This window comes from Schistocerca serialis, chromosome 2 (genome assembly GCF_023864345.2).
Source record: "Schistocerca serialis cubense isolate TAMUIC-IGC-003099 chromosome 2, iqSchSeri2.2, whole genome shotgun sequence".
NCBI lineage: Eukaryota > Metazoa > Arthropoda > Insecta > Orthoptera > Acrididae > Schistocerca > Schistocerca serialis.
The window spans coordinates 771,169,369-771,192,981 of record NC_064639.1 but is presented as its reverse complement, the minus strand read 5'-3'; the positions used below and the strand labels follow the sequence as shown (position 1 = coordinate 771,192,981).

Genomic DNA, 23,613 nt, shown 5'->3' with positions numbered 1-23,613 from the left:
TGTGCTTTGTTCCTGATTTAGTGATTGTAATTTGTTTCTGCAACTGTTAACATCATTCACATGACTAGTTTCACAAGTTCTAAATTTTTTACATTTGTTGAAGTTCTGTAAAACATATAGAATATGTGTATGTGTTCATAAGTATGTTTCTGTGAGTTGCAGTACTTTTGTTGACAAATAAACTCTAATTTTAGGAATATCAACAGTTTTATAGCTTCGTAGTTGATAATATACTGAATAATTTTCACTAAAATGAAATTTCAGTTAAGTGTAGATAAAAAAAGACAGTCACAAAATATCAGCAAAGAAAGGCGCACTGTTAGTAAAAGGTTGGTGCCTTTTGGAACTAGTCTTCACACAGCATTGGAAAAAAATGTGCTTACCAGTAAACAATAAAATCATACAAATACTCTTTCTCTCCAACAGGCATTATTCCCATTCAAAGGTGGGTACATATAGTCATAAAAGCCAGTAGCTTTCAGATGTAGGAACTCCTTCATTTGAAAGAGGGGAAGGAATTGTTAGAAGAAACAGAAGTAAACTGAAATTAATTAGGAGCTACACAGGAACCCAGGTTAAAGGAGACAGAGTTTCCCAAATCTTTAGGCTGAAAATTATACTCACATTAGAAGATCCTAAGCCGAGTCTTTTGAGATAAGGAAACAGTGGTTGAAAATCAAAATTTCAGGCAGTACAACACTGCAATTGCACAAGTACAATTACTAGGCCCTAATCTGCTGCCATCCCATTTGAATGGTACGTGTTACCAGGCGTTCACCCAAGGTGTGCTGTCACAGTTTTTGGAAATAATGCCACTAGTTGCCTGTTGCAAGATTTTGTTTCAGCACAACAGTGCAGCATCACACTATACTATTAAAACCCCTGAGTGCCCGCAGAACAGATACCCTCATCACTGGATTGGAAGAAAGTGCTGTGGCCAATGTGATAGCAGGATCTCATTCCTATGGATTTTTTTTCTCTTTGGTTACATGAAGCATGAAAACCCAATTGGAGAGGAACTGTTTGGTAGGGTCCTAGCTACCTGTCTCACTGTTCAACAGTCAAGAGAGTTATTTTAGATACCACACCCAAATTTATGCACCACTGTAATGCATGCATTGAAACTGGCATTCATTATTTTAATCAGTTACTGTAAGCAAAGCGTATTGCTACAAAGTGTAAGTTACTTTTGTAAACAAGGAACTAAATATTTGTTCCTGGTCATCAGTTCCTGATTTCAAAATACTACATTTAGAATCCTTTTCTATCATAATAATTTGGATCCAAAAGGTGTGGGACATCCTGCTGAATATAGTCAGAATGTTACAACTGCCACATACAAAGTTTATAATCCTTTAAAAATAATAAGATGTGCCTTTAAGGTACTCTATTATATAAGGAGCATTCAAATGAAACCTGGTCACTAGTGAAAATTAATGGTAACAATTTTATTAACTCAAAAATGTAGTTATACACAGTACACATAATCAAAAATAGTCACTGAAACTGTTGGCACATTTATCCAATTGCGACACTAGCAGGTCAATTCCATCCTTGAAGAAGCTAGTAGGCTGCTGTCAGATCCAGATCTGGACCCAGTCACACACTTCGTCATCCATTGTGAATCAATGTCCATGAATAGCTTGTTTTAGAGGTCCAGACACATGAAAGTCAATGGTGAAAGGTCAGGACCATAGGGTGGATGTTCCAGCATTTCCCACTGAAACTGCTGCAATGTCGTTTTCACTGCATTGGCCGTGCGTGACCGGGCATTACTATGCAGGAGGATAATGCCATTGGATAACGTGCCTTGGCGTTTCAACTTGATGGGTCATCTAAGGTTCTGTAAAGTGGCTTGATAACGCTTGGCATTGATGGTGGTTCCCCGTTCCAGAAACTCAACAAGCAGTGGGCCCTTGTGGTCAAAAGAGAAAGACATCATGACCTTACCACGTGTGCACAGCCTTAGATTTCTTTGGAGGTGGTGAAGTCACATGTTTCCACTGCTTGCTCTGATGCTTGCTTTCCAGTTCAAAATGGTGACACCATGTTTCATACCTGACAATAGGTGGCAGAAAGCCATATTCCTCCTCATGATAATGTTGCCAGTGACTCAAAGACAGTGCCATTCGAGTATTGCACTGTTTGGCAGTCAGATGGTGGGGAACCCACTGCACACAGATGTTACAAAAGTTCAAGTGGTGATACATTATGGTGGGATGGTGCCCACATTAATACCCAGTAACCGATGGATCTCGTCCATGGTGATTCTGCGGTTGAACAAGACTAAAGCATTCACTTCGCAACCATTTCTGGTGTGATGGATGAGCCTGTCCAGGACGAGCATCATCTTCCAGCGACTCGCACCCCCAAGGAATTGTTTGCACCATTCCACAACACATGGACGACTCAGGCTGTACTCACAGTACACAGCCTCCATACATCAATACATTTCATGGCCTCCAACTCCCTCCGCTGCCAAAAATTGAATCACTCCTCATTGTTCCTGCTTACTCGCCTGCATGTTTGGTAGTGGATGATAACTACTCTTCGGCATGAAACCACACTGGTGCTATGCAACATCAAGCGGTGTGCACGCGTCAGTCTTTCTACCAATAGATGGTGCCACCATACCCACAGTTACATGGTGCCAACTTACGTGTAAGGCAAAAGTAGACACACTGATCAGGTTTCATTTGAATGAACCTCATATGTTATAAGTTTTCATTGTTCAATGCTGACATGTTTCCACACCAGACTGTTAGTATTTTTTGGTGTATTTATTTCAGTTCTGTATCATGTAGTTGTTTCACTTTGGACAAAATGTAACTTTAAGGCAGTGGTAATGCCATAAAATAAAGAAAAGTGTTCTATTATTGATGAAACAGCAAAGTTAGATGTAGCTTAGAAGTTCTCTTTCAATATGTATGTCAGGTTGACTTGCTTTGAAAATCTTGTTTCATGATTTGCACTTACAGAGAGTAATACATCCCATGCCACCATCAGGTGTGAATGCAGATGTCACATAGCTGGCATATAATCCTTTGCCATTATCATAAAGTAAAAAGAAAAAAGTGGGTGCAGTTGTGAAAGTTAACATTTGAAATTTGTTTATTATCTCTTGGACTTCCTTTAATATTACTGTCATTTCTCTGCAGGGTTCTTCACTTCAATTCCTGATTGCCGTTCATGCAATTCACCAAATACAGTGCATCCTGAGTGCATGCCTATTCCAATCCCCAGGCATGACCATTTCTATCCACAAGTAAACCAGACGACTGGAGAACCAGTGTGCTTGCCATTCATGCGCTCTTTACCTGGACAACAGCACCTTGGTAAATATATGTGTTTGGTTATTGCTGTTGTTGGTGGTTTGTGTGTGTGTGTGTGTGTGTGTGTGTGTGTGTGTGTGTGTGTGTGTGCTTTAGACAACAGCAAAAGACTTGCCTTTTATTTTTGCGGTGTAGTGAAAGTGTTCCAATTATATACTGTTATTATACCTTGGTTGTACTATTTATCACATTCAGAAATTTAGGTGTATGTGTAATGGTTTTTCCCTTGTCAGTGTGTTAATGTTATGTACTTATTTCTGTTACCATTGATAGGACCAAGAGACCAGATTAATCAGAACTCAGCATTCTTGGATGCCTCTCAAATTTATGGAGAACACACATGCTTGGCGAGACAACTAAGATCTTTTGGTGGACGTTTGAATGTGACACAACATCCAGTGCAAGGAAAGGATCTTCTCCCTAATTCACCTGTACATCCGGAGTGCAAGGCTCCTTCTGGATACTGTTTCATAGCAGGTACATTTTGTCAGGAAAATATTTTCAGAGTTTTGGGTACTGTAAATGGAAGGAGAAGTTTGCTCACTTCCAGCAAGGTATGTTTCAGAAAAGACCTCCAGGTATAACATTTCCTAAAACAAAGGGAAGTCCAGGATGGAATAACAACATCTCTCCTCTCCCCTCCCTCCCGCCCCCCTACCCCTACCCCTCCACCTCCACCCTCGGCACAGCCTCCTGACACTGCCTCCAGCAGGGGATCCTGTCCCCACCGCGTCACCCTTCTATCCCACCCACACTTTGCCCCATGCCACCTCCTCACGGCTGCCATCCAGATTGCTACACACATCAGACGAAAGTGCAATCTGCTCTCAGGTGCCAGGGGCTAGAGACAGTAGCCATGTACGTGTGAGTTGTGCTTGTCTGAGTGTGTGTGTGTGTGTGTGTGTGTGTGTGTGTGTGTGTGTGTTTTCTATTTCATACAAAGGACTTTTTGTACAAAAGATAGAATGTTTGGCATCCTTTTCATTGTGCCTGTCTGCAACTCAGTGCCTTCATTATTTCATTTCCTGCCAATATGAAGGGGAGAAGAATATGATTGCTATATTGTTTTTAAAAGTTATTGACAAATGAAAAAGAGGAGGTTGCATTAGTTTCTGCAACAATTACCTATGGAATTGCCTAGCACTAAAAGTGAATATCTACAAAAATTTCTAATTTTGCTTATCTGTTGATTTTTATGAAAACTAGAGATTTTGGCTAACCAACACATAATTAACAATTTAACATATGTAATAAAAATTAATCCATTCATATATAATAAAAATTATTCTATTCCACCTTGGCATGGTGGTACAGTGACCTCCTGTTTCTACTATTTAAAAAACAGTCTCAGGTTGCAAAATGTTCTTTATTAACTTAAGTCCTTAACTTACATTAATAAAGAACATTCTGCAACCAGAATTGCTTTATAAATAGTACAGAAGTAAAACTCAATAAATGAAAGGAAAATGATAGTATCAGAGGAAGCAACATTAATTGGTTAAATTACATAACCATAATTCACAGGAAATTATTAATTCTGATAACTGTCAAGAATTGTGAAATAATATGAAGTAATTCTGCACATCATGTGATGACTGGCAGCTCACCCTTACCTACCTTATCCTTTACCTAAATATTGCCTTTGCTAATCACTACTGCTACTACTTAAAATCCTCGAACTTTCAACCTCTGGGTCTACAAGCAAGCGCACTGTAATTTTCCTTGAATTCAGCTGCAAATTTTAGAAACACCTCGCATTACCATGTTAAGGTATCCACTCTGTTGGTATAAAACTTCAAAAGTGATGTCCCTCGCCTGATCTCCAGCAACCACCATCCTGTCATTCAGAACTCTGTCCCTGACAAACCAACCCCCCTCCTCTCCACCCTCTGTAGCCTGCAAACCCAGCTTGGGCTCCCCCATTTAAGTCCCTCTTCTGGTACATCTACTACCAAAATTCACCCTTAACCAGAAACATCACCTCACAATCCTGGGAAACATTTATTGCTAAATCCATCATCCAGAACATCCTTTAATCCAGAGACGTACATATTTTTTGAAAGGCTTAACCTTCTAGATCTACATCCATCCTCTACAAACTGCTGTGAAGTGCATGACAGAGGTTATGTCCCATTGTACTACTTATTAGGTTTCTTCCCGTTCCATTCATGTACTGAGCACAGGAAGTATGATAGTGTATATGCCTCTGCTGTACATAATCTTCATGTCTGTGTTCAGTTTCTTCAGCATCTCTGTGATACTCTGCAAAGGTCAAATAAACCTGTGATCATTCATACTACCCTCCTCTGTGTATGTTCAATAACTCCTGGTAGTTCTATTTGGTACAGGTCCCATTTGGTACAGGTTCCATATACTTGAGCAATATTCTCCAACGTGTCACACAAGTGGTTTGTAAGCAATCTCCTTTGTAGGCTGATATAATTTTCCAAGTATTCTATCTAGAAACTAAAGTCTACCACCTGCTTTACACACCTTCAGTCTCATATCCACATCCAATCACTCTGCACCAGTCAAAGATATCTTATTCACTCATAACCTGAACAGGAAATAGCACTTCACTACCCAGTCATAGTCCACAACCATTGGAACAACTATTTAACCCGTGTACTACAGTTCCTGAACATCTCATTCAGAGCCCCAACAGTCACATTCAGCCCTGGTAGATGAGCATTTTAAACTCATCATACAGAGCCTCTCCTGCTACATAAGACAACAACTCATACTGGAACATTTAAAATCCAATCCCTCACCTCTCTCTCTTGGGACCCTGCTTGTCATTACTGATGCAGCCTTTCTTTAGACCATTGTCTCATATACATATGGCCTCTAAATTCTAAAACACTGCCTCTCCCATGCCCATGTGAAGCCCTCTGAAAAAACCTTCTTTATTGTCACTCAATCCAACTTTATTGTTAGAACTAAACCTCAGACAATTCAAAACCAAAAAGTATGCAACAATACCTGCACTTCAGCAGTTGCTACACCTTCCACTTCAAACTATCATATCACTAAAACCTAGGCAGCCATAGTGAACATACCTATTCCAACACTGAATTCATCAACACCTACACCAACAGCCTCTCACAGGCTTTCCTCTTCCATTACTACTACACATGAAGGTTGGAACTTTAATAGTGGCAACTATTTATTTACAGCTCATACAAAATGGATACGTATTTCAAAGTTTTACTGACTTTCAAAGTAGTCACCAGCATTGTATGTAACCTGTTGCCAGCAATGTGGAAGTCATAGGATACTCTTAGCAGTGCCAGTTGTGTTGACAGTTCGAGTGGCGTGATCTATTGCCCGACAAATTTGTAGCCCTTCTGAAGCAAATGCTGTGAAGTGTTTCCTTCATTTTAGAAATCGAGATGAACTCACGAGGGCTTAAGTCATGGGAGCGCAGTAGGTGGTATAGCACTTAGCAGCCCCATCAGTCAAACAAATCAGTAATAGCTTGCATTGTACATGCTTGAACATTGTCCTGCAAAATGATGTTCAGGTCCTGCAGAAAGTATCATCACTTCTGTCTCTAAGCTGGTCATAGGCTGTGTTCCAAACATGAACAGCATAGGAACAGAAGTGATGACACTTTCTGACTGATGGGGCTGCTATGTGCTATACCACCTGCTGCACCCCCCTGACTGAAGTCCTTTTAAGTTCATCTCGATTTCTAAACTGAAGGAAACATTTCACGGCATTCGCTTCAGAATTGCTACAAATTCCTCGGGCAGAGACCGCGCCGCTCAAACTGTCAACACAACTGGCACTGCTAAGAGTATCCTACAACTTCCACATCGCTTGCAATGGGTTACATAAAATGCTGGTGACTACTTTGAAGATCAGTAAAACTTAGAAACACATATCTATTTTGTATGAACTGTAAATAAATAGTTGTCACTATTAAAGTTCCAACCCTCGTAGATTTTATTCACAAACAAATCCGTTCAGTTGTCATTTCTGACTCTCACGAATACAACTTGGAACTTCCAAAAGGCTCAAAAGCATCCATTTTGTCACCCAGTACCACATAAGCCTCAAAATATTAGTCTGTCAGGGCTATGACTTTCTTAAGTCAGGCCCTGAAATAAGATTGATCCTCCCTGATATTCTTCTTACACTACTCACGATTGCCATCCTTCACCCTCTTAACATTGTAACATCCTTGTTGAACCCTGTGACACTCCCAGGCCTTTATTCTTACCCCAAGATTCCTACCACTGCAATCAGTCTCACTGTCAATCCTGCCCCAGAACACACCCACTACCATTAACTCTATCCTAACCACTGTAACTCTTACACTATCAAAGGCAGAGCAAGGTTTGAAACCATCCACAGGTGACAGAAGTCATAGGATAGCGATATGCACATATACAGATGACAGTACTATCGCATACACAAGGTATAAAAGGGCAGTGCATTGGCAGAACTGATTATCGCCACACGACGAGTATTAATGGACGTTGAACGCAGAATGGTAATTGGAGATAGATGCATGGGACATTTCTTTTCATAAATCATCAGAGAATTCAATATTCCACAATTCATAGTGTCAGGAGTGTGCTGAGATACCAAATTTCAGGCATTACCTCTAACCACAGCCAATGCAGTGGCCAAAAAGCTTCACTTAACAATTTAGAGCAGTGGCGTTTGCAGAGAGTTGTCAGTGCTGACAGACAAGCAACACTGACTAAAATAACCACAGAAATCAATGTGGGACATATGACAAATGTATCATTAGGACAGGGCTGTGGATTTAATGGGCTATGACAGCAAATGAGCGACACGAGTGCCTTTGTAAACAGCACAAGGTTGCCTGCAGTGCTTTTCTTGGGCATTACTTTTGTCACCTCAGTATATATGCCAACTAACCTGTGTTCACTGCATGGCTTTTTGTAAAAGGGCCATTCCACATCAAATCAGCCAATTTTAGAAATGGCCCCCACCTGTCCATGTCCAATTTTGTGAAAACTTTTATCGTTGCTACAGACACATCTCAAAGAAAGTTGTGTAAATTTTTAGTTCAACACATGCTGCACTTTTGGCAACAGAGCCATCAGTTATTATTGTGAATAAATCATCATGTTTGACAACTTGGGTTGGGTTGTTTTGGGGAAGGAGACCAGACAGCGAGGTCATCTGTCTCATCGGTTTAGGGAAGGATGGGGAAGGAAGTCGGCCATGCCCTTTGAAAGGAACCATCCCGGCATTTGCCTCGAGTGATTTAGGGAAATCACGGAAAACCTAAATCAGGATGGCCGGACACGGGATTGAACCGTCGTCTTCCCGAATGCAAGTCCAGTACTTAACCACTGCGCCACCTTGCCCGGTCATGTTTGACGACTCTTTATGAGTTGTTTACAGCAGTGATAAATCTGCAGGTTGGTGTTTCTGCTCAACTTTTGTTGCTCAAGTTCAAGTGTAACATGGATAAGGTCAATTAGGGAGCACAAATTGCCACACCTACACCACCCCAGTTTCAACCATTGGTTTCACCAGACTAAAACCTTTGTATGTCACAGTATTTGTTTACTTTTTTCATGATAAATATTGACTTTCTTGCTTATTGAGTTACTGAAATATTTAGACCTAAACTGGAGGTCTTAAATTTAATCAACAAATTTGACAAGTTTTCAGGGCCAGATATCTCAAAATTGTGGTCAGTCAGGTTTTTTTTCCTACCTAATTCCATTAGAAAACACAGTTTTTTGTCTCCTAGATGCTTATTTCACTTGTTGGTATCTTTTATTTCAGGTTAAATGTTTAGCTTCAAAGGTAAGCAATGTTGTTACAGTAAATACGTATTTGATGTAAATAGATGCATGAGAATCAATTTATTTTTAAGGCCTTGCAGTTGTCCATAATAGTTTTGTTACGATCAATTTAGAAAAATTGGTAGGAGCTCTACTACTACCAATTTTAAAAAACTGATAACATCATCACCAAGGAGCCACACCTGATATTTATGCAAGAACAGCAATGGCTTGGTCTCTTCGTGAAGGTTCCCAAATCTGAGTTGTATTACTTTGCTAGGTCCTCAGACCTGTTACAAGGTCAATCAGGTTCCCAAGACTAAGAGCATATCTGCCAGGTTCCCAAGCCTACTGTGAGTTTGTTATCAGGTTCCCAAGGCAGAGCTGCTCTTTACTATTGACTGGTCTTGAATGTTTCTTTAGCAATGGATGATGTTTGTCCAGGGAACTTGTACTGACACCCCATAAATGTTTAGAGTGGAGTAGGAATGTTGGTGATAATATGCTTTTCCGAAACTCGGCAATAGTCTTGTCTATCAGGCCAATAAAATGGATGTGCAGGACTCTCGGGATGCGGGTAGTGTATTAGCAGATCATTCTGTTCAACTGATATGTCGTAGACATTCCCAATCCACAATTTGTCATAAATACAAGCTATGTAATGTCCAAGTTTGAGATTTTCCAAAGCAACTTGTCATAGAATGGTCAGTTTAAATATAAAAGATGCTTATCATTTGAAATGTGGCTGATATGAATTTGCTTTTCATCATTTGGCGCAAACTGGTGATTTATTCTTGTACTAGAAATAGTGTGACCATTTTTAAACCTTTCTTCTTGAGCCAGTGTTGCAATTTCAACTTTGGCCTTCTCAGTGAAGAAGAACTTGATTCCATGCAAATTTCATAAAAAATGTGATTAAGTCAAATAGCATCAAAATTTAGTTTTTCTTAGGCCACTGAAGGCTTGCAAGTACCGAAAGTTGTTTTGCTGTTCCAACAATTCAATCACATGGTGATTTACCATGGCTTGTCCCAAAGGAGTTCAACTCAGCCTTGCATCCAAAATTATTTTCGTGATTATGTAAGATGATGAAGTTCCTTAAATTGTTGTATTGGGCAGCAGGATTGTCAGTGGAATGATGAAAACAGTAGAGATCCCCAATCAGAAGCTCAGTATACCTTCTCAAGCAGACATGTACAGCAAAACTGTCATGCCGGAGGGAATCACTGATATGCAGTGTTCAAATTTTTTGTATCTGCAGCACCTCTGTAATAAACTATAAATGGATGTAAAGGGGCTTGTCTGTTTTCCCAGTGGAAGGGCTGCAGAGCATCTTGGACCACAAATGAATAGTTTTTTACAAAATCTGTTAAAACAACAATTTCTCCCATCTTCAAATTGTCTTGGATCATTTTCAAATGATGGCTTTGATGCTTCACAGTGTAGTGATGGCATGGAAGGTTCCATATTTTCCCTGTCAGTTCTGAAATAAAATCTTCAGTTGCTAGCTGTTTTGTGTCCAGTGTTTCTCTGAGAGTGTGGACACACTGCTTAAATTCAATAATAACTTCAGAATCATTATTTTTGAAAGAATCAATTAAAAATAGTTCTAATGCTTCTTCCCCGGGGCACTTTTTGCAATGGTGGAGCAAGCAGTCTTTTGATTCTAAGTTTACTGACAGTTTTTTTGAGTAGACATTTGTGATCTTCTTGGGTTGGACTTCCATCTATCATAAGCTTAACATTCTAGTGTAATGTGAATACACAAACTGAATATGTTCTGAAGAACAGACAGGAACACACCATTTTGGATATGATTTGCAGAACTGAGAAATTACAATTTCAGCTCCACTGTGGTCTTGATAGATGATGAATAGTTCTTTCAGGTTGCAAAGTAAGAGTTGTTTCTGCTTCTTGATCTCCTCTCCTGCAGTTATAATGGGAACACAATCTTTGAGCCCAGGACACATCCTGCTATACTCACCATCTTCATAAAATTGTGGAACTTTTGACTTTATTTGGTCTGAACTCTTTTTTTCCTTGCTTTCTTTCAGGCAATTCAAGAATTCCCTTTTTAGCTTTGTGGCAATCTTCACCATATTTACTGGTACATAAAATGTGGATGCTGTTTTTTTCCATTGTCCAACCTCTTGGTTGTAGTGTCAAAATTCATAGCTTTTTGATGCATGCAACTTTTCTTTCAGATCTATATCTCAAAATCAAGGTGCTTTTGCATAGATGGCTTGTACTGGCTTGCATTACTTCACCTAGATCAAAACCACCAAGATTTGCAATATTATTACTGATGGGAGCCTTGATATTCTGCTTTGCATACCCATATGAATCTCTGCTGCTAACTTTCTGAAACTTGACGGGAGAAGCACCAAGCTCTTATTTGTATATTGATGATTTTAGTTTAGCAATTTCTTCTGTTATGCATGCTGTACCAAGCTTCTTGCCTGGCTTCACACAATTCCTTGTCAATTCTTGAAGCGTCTTGACATTGGGGTCATTGATTGATCAAAGGCTATCCTTTATATTGTAGATCTCTGAAAAATGGTTGCAGCAAGATTTTTTTTATATTCATACCGTGTTTAAAATAGGGCTTTGTGACTAAGCAAATTTTTGTGTCTTTAGCAAACTTTACTCCAGAACAGCATGTAATCAGTTCCACGTCATCTTCTACAAATTCATTAATTGGCTTCAATCAGTTTTGTCCTGAATAAAAATACTTTCAAATGACACTTTAAGTTGAATCATTGGTGAGTTCAACTGAAGGTGGGTCACGGCAGAATTTCTTCCATGTCTTAGGACTGTATGGCAAGTTAAATGTAGGATTCTCACTGTAATAGTCAACTTGCAAAGAGTTGTCAAACATGATGATTAATTCATGATAATATGCTCATTCGCCAAATGACCTCCAGCTGATGGTCCTGGATCCAAAGTGCAGCATGTCTTGAGTTAAAACTTAACAGGACTTCCTTTGAGATGTGCCTACAGCTATGGTAAAACTGGATATGGAATTACCCATTAGAATGACTGCCATTAAACTGGTTAAGTTTATAAATGGACACAGAAGAACTGTTTGCCTTGGGGACACTCAGTACCCAGTTTCTTAGCCTGTTCTACAGCTTGACTCAAGGTATTAGAGTCTTGCTTCATCTAACATGCCATTTGGATCCTTCTATGCAGTCCTAGTTTTCCTGAACTCCCAAGATGGAAACTTTCTCTCCAGCTTCTCCTCACATTCTGCAACCTTCCAGTCCACACATCTGTTAATAACCAACCCTCATTTTTTCCATTGGTAGCATTTCATTTATTTCAGTTATTACTTCTTTTTCATCTTCATCTTTCATGTTCTCTTTTCTTTTGATTTTTTCCCATCTCCTTCTAGATATTAATTGCAGTGTTCATTCAAACACTCATCTCTCTTCCTTTTAATACATATTTACTTTTCACATTGTCTTATCGTCTCTGGACTGAAGCATTCACAGTGCTTACCAATGTATTTTGACCTCACACTCTCTCTGACACAGCCTCCTTCATATTGCGTCCCCACATCCAAGTTGGTCCCTCTCAACCTAGGGTCTCCTCCTTTCCGGTCTTCCCCAACCCATCCCTAATTTCTCACTGAGGAAGCAACTAACAGTCCATTTCTCACAGTGGAAGGAATGAACAGTTCTAAAAGCAAAAAATAGTTGTTTCTACTTTTAAATGAGTCTATTTTACTTGTAATTTAGCCTCCTTAAGGTAAGTACTGGCTCACCATTCCATCTTCTTGTAATGTAGGCTATATATGTACAGAACGTCAACAACTCTGTTATGTCTTTTGAGCAACATTACTTCAAAACCAAAGCCACAGTTTGCTGTTTTGTTATTTTTAGCCATATTTAGTAGTGTGAGTAACGATGACACAGCTCTCACTTGTTTAATTGGTTTTTAATGTTGTACTTATGGACAATATAAATGTTTCATTGCATTGATTCACAGCCACATAGTTGTAGTTTTTGTGAACCTGGAATGTGAAAGTTAGTGGAATGGATTGGTTACAGTAAGTGTGAAACCACTGAGAACTAAGGAGCTTTTTTCATGGGTTGATCAATTTTTCAAAATTCAAATTTTTGTAGCTACAAATCAACCTTGTTGTCACACATGACTCGTTGAAATGTTTTGGTCAAAACCTGATATTTGCCATTGTATAGGGTGTTGAAGACTACGACTTTTAACAAAACTCAGTACTGTATTTGTTCTCAGCCCGTTAAAGCAAAAGTTGATAAATGCAAATTGTGCTTTGCTTCTGAGAGACATGAAGACGGCATAACAATGTAGAATGTCATTGTTAATAATAATATGAGAGAGTTTTATAAATAAATAAGTAAACATAAACTGTAGGCAATCACTTGTCACCAGAACCAACAACAGTAATTAGTGGTTTACACAACAACATTAACTTCTGATTATTGCTCAGTTTGAACCATCATAGTCAGGAAGAAGTTTCCAGTAAAAGAGTAGGCTGTTAAGCTATAAAATGTAGGTTAATACAAGTGATTCAGAAAATGGTACAAATATAACTGGGTGTTCAAGTGGCAGGAAGTCCAAGATGATTGAAAGCATCCAAGAAATCCAACAAGAAAAAGAAAATGCTTTCCTGTTCACATGGCCTACCATACATACAAGTGAACCCAAAATCCTTATGAAGAAAAGAATGCAGAGCAACTGATCTCACTTATAAGGATATCACTACTTTTTATAAGGAGTACATAGTTTAAACAAAACTAACTAGGATAAATTATTACTAAAATATGTGGTAATCACCAAAACACAGGAACATCAAGAAAGAAGCAAAAAGGAAGAAAGCTGTTTTAATAAAATACAGCTTTAGGAAAAAAAAATGGCCAGACAGTACTTGTATGTGCTGCAACATTTCAGGCAACATCAGGTACATCCAAGACAGACACTCCAATTTGGCCAATAAATTCTATGTTACAGGGAAGTTACCAGCTGAAAACTGAGGGGAAGACTGCAGTACTAGTAAAGATAAGAAAATTAGACAAGCCGTAAAGAGTGATATCAAAACATAGAGGTGTAGAGAGAGCCACTATTCAAGGAAAAAATCCAAAAGATAGTATTTACCATCTAAGCTGAATACAGTCAAAATGCAGAAAAATATCTGTAAAAAAAGGAAGTGCTAGGCCTTCCACCTCTTTTTCTAGCAAACTTTAAATTGTCATTTAAAACTCCATTTATAGATACATGTTCAATATGCAAGACTGGTCTCCTAAAATTAAGAAAGGACCAATATCTATATAAAAAGAACCAGTTAGTATCAAACCACAGGTTGCGAAAAAAATTGTGCAAAAAAGTTCTTTGCAAATATCTTTAAAGTATATGTTGATATACAAGAGAATCAGCCAATACTAAAGCTCTCCATAGGTGAAATGTTCTATTCAAAACATGTTTGGCTGTACAATTTGTGCATTATGATTCATTTACAAGCACAGATGAAAGGATTGATTTTTATACTTGGCTCGAAACAGAAGGATTTGAACGATTTCTCAGGAATCTTGAGATCTCCCAAACAAAATGGTCCATATGAAATTCATTTATGCACTGACTCCTGTACCGGTCAAAATAAAAATACAGTAATGAGTGCACACTAATGGCCTTCATGGAAGAAAGCAGAAATTTTAATAAGCTGGCACATAATTCCCTTGTTTGTGGACACAGCTATATGCCTCTTGACAGTGTTTGATACAATGGAAAAAGGAAAATTTTCTTTTACCACCTGAATGCTGCAAAGTGCTGGAACAACATGGCATCAGCGATATATTAAATAAAGATTGGGAAGCAAAGGAGCTCAAGTTCAGTGCACTAAAAGCTCTACAGACTAAGATGACTTTCAAAATAACTAATCAGTGAGTGACGGCTTATGAAGAGTCTATGAATAGGGTATTGTTGGTAGTCTATGACACTTATAAAGGAGGTCCTGTATAGGTTAAGGTACAGAAATCTCCAAACTGCAGTCAGGAACTGAAGCAAACAGCCACATTGGAAAAAGAGAACGTGGTCAACAAAGAAAAGAAATAGGATTCTGTAAAATTTATGCCTCATTTTAGTGTACCAGAAGGAGCAAAAGAAACATTGTTGAAAGTGATCAGTAGATTTCCAACTTAATATTGTTGTAGCGAGTATTTTGTGTTGTGGTTCAGTAACACTTTTTACTATTTTGCAGTTCTGCATATCAAACATTTATGGAAAAGTATGCAAGTAAAGTGTTATATTGTAGTACATTATTGTATTTCTATGCAAAATGAACAATAAAGTAGCTTTCTTTATAAGTAATGTTAAAGATAAAAAAGAAACAGAAAAAAATCACTTTCAGTGTATATATTAACAAAACTTTTAACTACAGTCTTTGCATTTATAGACTTGGGGGGGGGGGGGGGGGGGGCTAGCGTCCTTCTACTCTCATATAAACAATGAAAATTTAGGAATTGAAACACGTAATCAGAATTGTGCCTACACAAGCAGTTTAATATTAAATTATCTTGTTTATGGAATTACTGTTTTGGTATGACATTTAAATAATGTGTTACCTCAAACATTTACTTTCTTTTTGCATTTATTGACTCTTGAGAAAATGCTCCTCAATTCTGACAATAAGTCTGCAGCATAGTCTTTAAGTTTTGTTTTGTTAATTAAATTTGTTATTTCATATTGCCCCTGTTACTCCATGTTCGTATCTTTATCATGTATTTCTGTTTCCAAAGCAGAAGAGCATCCCGTATTTGGTTGCTAGCTTGCCATGAGGTTTTTCTTTCTCAGTTTGATGCCAATTCAATGACTTGCTCATAATAATTTTATTTCTGCAGTCAGTCAGTCAGTATTCAGATGCCAACACAAAACTTTGAATGTGCTGTTCCACCCTTTGCTATGAAAAGCTCTCAAGATAGAAGAGAATCGTACTTCTAAGTGCGACACATACTCTACAAATGTCCCATATTCTGTTCTCATCAAGATGCCTTTTCTCTTTAAGTAAATGGGAGTGCTGTAGCTATGGGTATACAGACTTATACAGCTTCTCCGGTGTGAAGTCTGCAAAAGAAATTAAGTGAGTAATGATGTCATTGTTAATAAACAGAGGCCAGTCACTAAAACATTATCTGTCAAACTGTTATTTATCAACTTCATTATGAGATGCATATCATAATATAACTTTGAGAAATAATAAAAAATACTCTCCTGAAGGTGATGGACGTGCCAGCGAACAGCCAGCTTTAACAGCTATTCACACAATATTCATGAGAGAGCACAACAGCATAGCCAGGGCACTTTCTGCCGTGAATCCACATTGGGATGATGAACGTCTATACCAGCATGGCAGACGAATCCTCACAGCAGCTTTGCAGCACATAACCTACAATGAATTTCTTCCAAGACTGTTAGGATGGAGTGCTGTGAACCTATATGAACTAAAACTGCAGCCTCAGGGATTCTATAAAGGTGAGGTTTTCTATATATCTATAGTGTATATTTAAAAGTAACTGACTGATTTCTCTAGTTCTTAATACTGACCGAAAGAGACACTTTTGATACAGAATAGTGATAGAGTAATGAACCTAGTTACTATGAATATAAATTTCTCTTAAATTACGGCACATTAATAGAGGAATGTAATATTGGTAATTTTCTGCTGAGTGTCTGTGTTTCTGTTTCTACACTTAATAGAGTGAGCCTAAAGTCTACTCTGTCTTCTTTGTAGCCATTTATCTCTCAATCAGTCTGCATCTCCATTTTCTGTTGGCACTTGTTTAACTCTTCTGTCTTCTCCCAGTCTGGTGATTTGTTATTTCCGTTTCATACATCCTTGCTCAATTTCCAAAACTGTGACATGATCACATATTAAAAGCATAATTCCAAAAATATAGAATTTGGACTTCCATCAACGATCACAACATGTTCGGTCCTTAGACCTGTTTTATAACATGCCCTAATATAATAAAGCCATAGTGGCATCATAACAAAATCAGCATAGCATCATCACACATATTCAAAATATAGTGTTACTAGTCCATAGTGCCGAAGGAATCATACTGTCCAACATTTGTTTGTCCCATAAGCTTAATAGATGTCGATACTGTAAATCTATAAATATTTGTTAATTATAAAATTGTACAGAATGCAGTAAATGAAGAGTACAATGGGTAAAGTTGGTAATGTGCATGCCAAATGTATGAGTTATTACAGTGGTAAAATGCAAAAAATTTTAATCATGAATAAAATTAAATTTAAAATTGAGAAAAGGAAATGGTTAAGTGATAATATATGATTCGGAGATGCTCTTGTGGTCATTGCAGATAAGAAATAACAACATACACAAGAACAAGCTTATGGAGCTAATAAAAAATATATAAAGTTGATATAATAAGTAGGAAAAGAAATGAAAAGGAAGAGAACAAAATACTAAAGTAAGTAATGAGCAATATCTGTTGACATGGGCACCAGCATTCAGTGCAGGCAGGAAGTTGGAGGAACATAACTGCCAAAGGGTCTCACGTATGGTGCGAGTTGCTTTTCCGAGAAAAGTATAATAAAATAATACTTAATAAGATTATTTTGTTGATAAAATACATTAATAAACAGGGAAGGTTGATCAGATGTGAGAGTAAAATAAACAACGTAAGTAAATATATGATGCATGTAACAACAGGGCAAGATACATATACAAGAGGCATTCATTAATTAATGTAAAACATTATAAAATAAAGCAAAGTGAGCATTGGGTATAAAGTCAAGCTGCCCATTAAGCACTGATGCTAGATCCTGCATTTTGGCTTTATAAATTACAAGTTCTTCTAGTAAATTGGAAGGATGGCCTTTTTGTACTGTGTGGAGGATACGCATACTATTTTCAATGCTCCAAATAGTATGGCCGGTTTCTGCTAAGTGTAACCCAGAGGCAGTTTTGTTACATGGGTGTAAATGCTCCTTAAACTTTACTTTAAGAGAGTGAAGGGTTTGGCTGATATAATAGTTATCACAATTTTTTCTCACCATGTATGGCAAGAATAATTGGAGAATCAAATAACAACCAAAAAATTAATTGCACAATGACTGCAGTATCTAAATCTTATGTTCACTACTTCATCTGTAAAAGTTTGGTTAAAAAAATTCAACTTTAATCACAGACACAAATCTGAAGGTGTATAAAGAGTCTTTTTTTATTAATGTTCACCGTATTTTCTGTAGAGAAACAGTAACATCAGGACTAGTTTAAGAACAAGTAGGACCATCCCAGCCTGTTCTGTTAAAAGCTCCATGTTCAGATGACTGAGCTAGCATTGAAGAAATACCTTTGAGACAATAATATTGCACAATGTTCTGGAAAAATGTCAAGGGAGCAACAGTTGCCAATGATTGCACGTAACAGCCTCCTCGAATGAAAGACTACATTACATTTTTATTGGTCCTTTTGATCATTTGTTGTACAAGGTATACAATATGATATTGGACAAGTCATTGTGATTTACAATACATGTTTTTAAATCATACAAGAATATTTACATCGATTTAGGCTTAATATTATCACAACTGAAAGTTCAGCTTCCATACATTATATTTAACCTTGGCAATAAATTTTTATCTTTCAAGATATTCATCTATACTATAGTAACATTTTTGCAATAAATATTTATGGACAGCTGTTTTAAATTTTGAAGTGTCTTTTATTGTTTTAATGTTTGCAGGTAGCTTATTGTATAGTCTTGTTTCCTGTTCGCAGTGGTCCATTCTGTTTTAGTGTTGTGTATGCATGTTGAACATGTATGTCCTGCTTTCTCCTTGTGTTATACAGGTGGATACTCTTGTTAGTTGACACAAGATTGTTGCTATTTTCTAAGATTTTCCTTACAAATATGATTACTTGTAAAATGTACAGACATGGTAGTGGAAGATTATGTAGTTTCTTGAAAAAGGGCTTGCTTGAGGTTCTTGATGCAGCATTTTCTATGGCTCTTACAATTCTCTTTTGGCATATAAAACAACTTTTGCTAGCAGATGCTTTTCCCCAAAAGATTATGCTGTATGCAGTAAGGATTCTGCCTGGGTGAAGTATATATCTTTTAGTGTCTCTTTTGATGTGCAATCAGAAAGAATTTTGATAGTATAGTAAATGGTATTTAATTTATTTCTAATGTATTTTGTATGTTGGACCCATCTTAGATCTTCTTGTATCCATATCCCAAGATATTTTGTAGAGCTTACATTTTCGAAGGTTCTAGTAAACAAGTCTTATGTCTGGTGCTAGTGGACATTTATTTTGCACTGTGTGTATATGCATTGTAACTGTTTTGTCTGTGTTTGTTACTAAGCTGTTTCCAGGAAACCAGTCTGTAATGTGGGTGGTACAATTTTTAATCTCTTGTAGTAATTTTTCTTTGGTCCTTCCTTTTATCATCACATTTGTGTCATCTGCAAATTGTATGTAATTATGCATGGGCTAGTCGGTTTCAAGTCATTTACAAAGAGTAGAAACAGTACTGGTCCTAGAATGGAGCCTTGTGGTACACCATACTTGATGCTCTGCTTTTCTGAGCAGTAGGACTTTCTCTTGTTCCCTTCTTGGATAGTAAGCTCAACTAATTGCTCTCTGTTTTGGATATATGATTTTATCCATTCCTAGGCCGGGCCCCTAATACCTATAGATTCAAGTTTCTGAAGCAAGATGTTGTGATTGATGACATCGAATGATTGTTATAATAACCACATATGTCCATCAAAAATTTATGTCTAGCTGCAACTTTTCAATAAGTTTGTAATTAATTTCTGTTTAATGAAATCTGTCATACAGCTCATTACACAACTGGTACAACTACATCTGTAATAGTCGACTAACAGTATTACTTGTATCGATATTTCTTCAATTCCATTACAAATTCCTGAGATGCCTTTGTTGCAAATCCTTCCTTACTCATTCTATTCAGTTAATGTATTTCAAAATATCCACAATAAAACACTTATTCTTAAATAACTGGAATTATCAAAAGTATTGTTGTAATAGATGAATGTGTCATATATGTTTGAGGGATAACCATTATTTAGGCTGTATCAATGGTTTCTGACCTATGATCCTCTTCTTTTGTGCCACAATACTTTGATACTGGCTATTTTTTCAAACACAGACATTTGTGTACTGATGCAAGTAGTTTAGTACATAACCTGAAATATTTTATCATTGATCAAAAATAAATTATTTGTACATAAATGTAGGACAGTGTGTGTTCATAGATAAACTGTCAAAAATCTGCCTCTCTTATTGTTACATCATATATTTTCAGGATATAGTGCTTCTTGTAATCCAAGCATAGTTAATGAGTTTGCCACTGCAGCTTTTCGAATTGGGCACAGTCTTTTACGGCCACATATTCCTCGATTTGGGCCAAATTACCAGGCAATTGATCCTCCTATATTGTTACGAAATGGCTTTTTCAATCCTGACATGATTTACCAGGTATGTATCACAATGTTAGAGAATGGAAACAAATTCAGATTCCATTATAATAAGCAGTAGATTTTTTTACATTATTTCCTACATGGAATTCTATATGGAATCTAATGGAAGATAATTACAGCTAATTACGGCTATGCAGTTCTTTAATCTCTGTTAAAGCCAGACAGCTTAAAAAAAACACTTAATAATACATGAGGGACTGAGCTGTTTGGAAAATTAAACATTTAAAAAGGAAGTAGTAAAATAAGTGGTTAGGTTAAACACCTGCAAAAACTTAATGATTCAAAAGAAGGAGACAGTATTTCAGATAAATGAGTGGAATTATGTGAGTTCTTACAATTGTTATTTTATTTCTGCTCTGGTAATGTAATTATTAAAATGAAAAGATGTTTCAGTTTTGAAAAAAGAAATTAAATCAGATAAGGTATGGTAGTAATCACAGTTTTCATAAATGATTTTTTCTTTCAATGGGATAAACATCAAATTAGTTAATAACATATACAGTCTATTTCTGAGAAGCTTAAGTTGATTGTTGCACACACAATTATTTAGTTTTCCATTTTTACTATGTATCCATCTTTGTAATAAACAGTAATTGTTGTGATCATACGTGTATTTGTGGCATGTACTTCAGTAATCAGCAGTTGCATTGAAGTTATCAATATCTCCTAGCACCAAGAATAAGGTAACTGAGTTATTTTAAGTCTCACATTACTCCAGCAGTAACAGTGTCTGTGATACTGCATTGATTTCAGGCTAACATCATTGATGAAATCATAAGAGGCCTTGCATCAACACCTATGGAAAATCTGGACCAGTTTATGACAGGAGAAATCACAAACCACCTGTTTGAGGATAGGCATATCCCATTCTCAGGGGTTGATCTTATAGCACTCAATATACAAAGAGGTAATAATTCTGATTATAAAATTTATAGTTATAAAATAATATGTAGCATGGAATTTGTACATGTTGTGTTTCCAATTTTCATACTGGAATTATCATACAAGAGTTATAGATTTTCTGTGTTGTTTATTGTTTTATTGGAAGGCAAAACAAGGAAGTGAGTGAAATAATAGTTGTCAAAAGGTTTTGAAAAAGGAGATTGCAGATATTGAAAAGTGACGATGAACCTATTAACAACAGGAACAGTTAGTGTAGGTTGAGAACTTAAGGTCTGATGAGTAGTGAGAACCCGAGCCTGTTCCATATGGCCAATACCCATCTAATCTCTTAGGTCTCCTGCTCACTGGGCAGATGTGCCACTATAATCCAAAATGTGAATTTGATTAAGCAGTTACCAGGCTCAGGGCTATGCGTTGCATAGCAAGGTATTGTAAGTTACCTCTAAGCTTGCTCTGATCACCACAAATTCATTGGGATAGGTTTTCATGAGAGAACACATGGAAAAATCACACAATGGAGCTTATCTTCATGACATGACCCATGAAAGTAAAAGGACTGAAGTGATGTATAGGATCTACGGAGGTAGTGAAGATAACAGAAGACTATTCAGAGATATGTGCAAAGAATAGTGGTTAGAGTCGGCTTATTTTCAGTGCATTATTATACCTTCATGACATCTTGTTATACATGTGAACCTTTCATATTTTATTTTACTATGTATATTTCATCCTTACTCATTTTCAAAGACTTAACTGTCACATCTTTCACTTGTTATGATTTATAACATCCAGTTTTAATTAATGATTTATTAATAAAAAATAAAACTAAATAACACATACTTCAACAAAAGGGAAATGCTGTCAATTAACCCTGTTATAAAAAAATTGATTCTTACAGTGCGTCTCCATAGCTTTTAAGACAAATGACTTAAAATCAGAACAGAAGGAAGGTCTCGTCTACCTTCATAGAAACTGAGTGACAGCAAAGGAGAATGGAATAAAGATATGGCTAGTTTAAGGCACTATCTTGACATCCACAGTCCGTAATGATTGAGGAAACCTTAGAAAATGAAAATCAGAATCACTGGATGAAGATTTAATCCCTATTCCTCCTGAGTAAGAGTCTGTCAGTTAACTATTGCACCACCAGTTAAGTCTACCCATTGTTTCTTACATCATTTCTGGTGGTTTCTTTCAGAAGAGCAGAGCCAATGTACTTCTCATTCTTGTCCAGATAAGCTCATGCTCCAGCCTTTAATGACCTTGATGTCAACGTAATATTCAACAGTCACATACCAAGCAATAAAGGATGGCTATGATATTTGAGGGAGTGATATTTCTGATAGTGCTAGATAAAAATAAGTACTTTAACATAGGTGATCTTTCACATAGTTATCCATAATTTCTGATTGTAACAAATGTAGCAACAAGCATACAGTATGATGGAAATGACAGAAAATAAACTTATTTTATAGTTTTTTTGCAGAAGAAAAAAGTATGATTAATTGTACATTAAATTTTTTAAGAAAATGCAGTTATTCACAACAATATTGGTACATTTCTACGTGAGTGTATCAGACTTCTTGATGGACATTCTCTTTTGGTAGCAGCATTGTGTGTATTGTTTGCTTCGGAATAAAATTTCTTTCTCAGTTGACTGAATTAACAGAAATTTGATAGTAAAAAATCTGACAACAATAGTGGTCCCGGAAAGAAAATTGTTTATGAGACATATTCAGACATCATACAACTCTTACAAAATAACAGAGAATTGGTCCATTATGTAGCTTGTACATACAACCTCTCTAATAAGTTTACATTTTGAAGCTATTTTCACAGTTAAGGTTGCATAAACAGAATTACTTTTATGATGTGTTTATGCAGACTGAAGCTATGAATGAAAATTTGTACCAAGGCCAGGATTTGAACCCAGGTCTCCTGCTCACTGGGCAGATGTGCAACTACTAAACCACCCTGGCACAGTGGCTTTGCACAACTGCATGGACTACCCTAGCCTGCCTCCCTCCTCAATGCAAATTCCATTTCATGCCTCAGCCCACTTGGTATTCACCCAAAACTCAAATGATATATGT

At 37.0% G+C, this 23,613-nt stretch overlaps 1 protein-coding gene across 1 annotated transcript in view; it reads left to right on the top strand.

Annotated features, from left to right (window-relative positions):
• Positions 1–23,613, top strand: part of LOC126457994 (uncharacterized) — a 375,721-nt gene that overhangs the window by 308,210 nt on the left and 43,898 nt on the right. Inside the window, exons 18-22 of the mRNA XM_050094761.1 lie at positions 3,159–3,335; positions 3,606–3,809; positions 16,355–16,609; positions 20,443–20,615; positions 21,371–21,524. Of these exons, the coding sequence (XP_049950718.1) occupies positions 3,159–3,335; positions 3,606–3,809; positions 16,355–16,609; positions 20,443–20,615; positions 21,371–21,524 (963 nt within the window). The remainder of the gene's footprint in view (positions 1–3,158; positions 3,336–3,605; positions 3,810–16,354; positions 16,610–20,442; positions 20,616–21,370; positions 21,525–23,613) is intronic.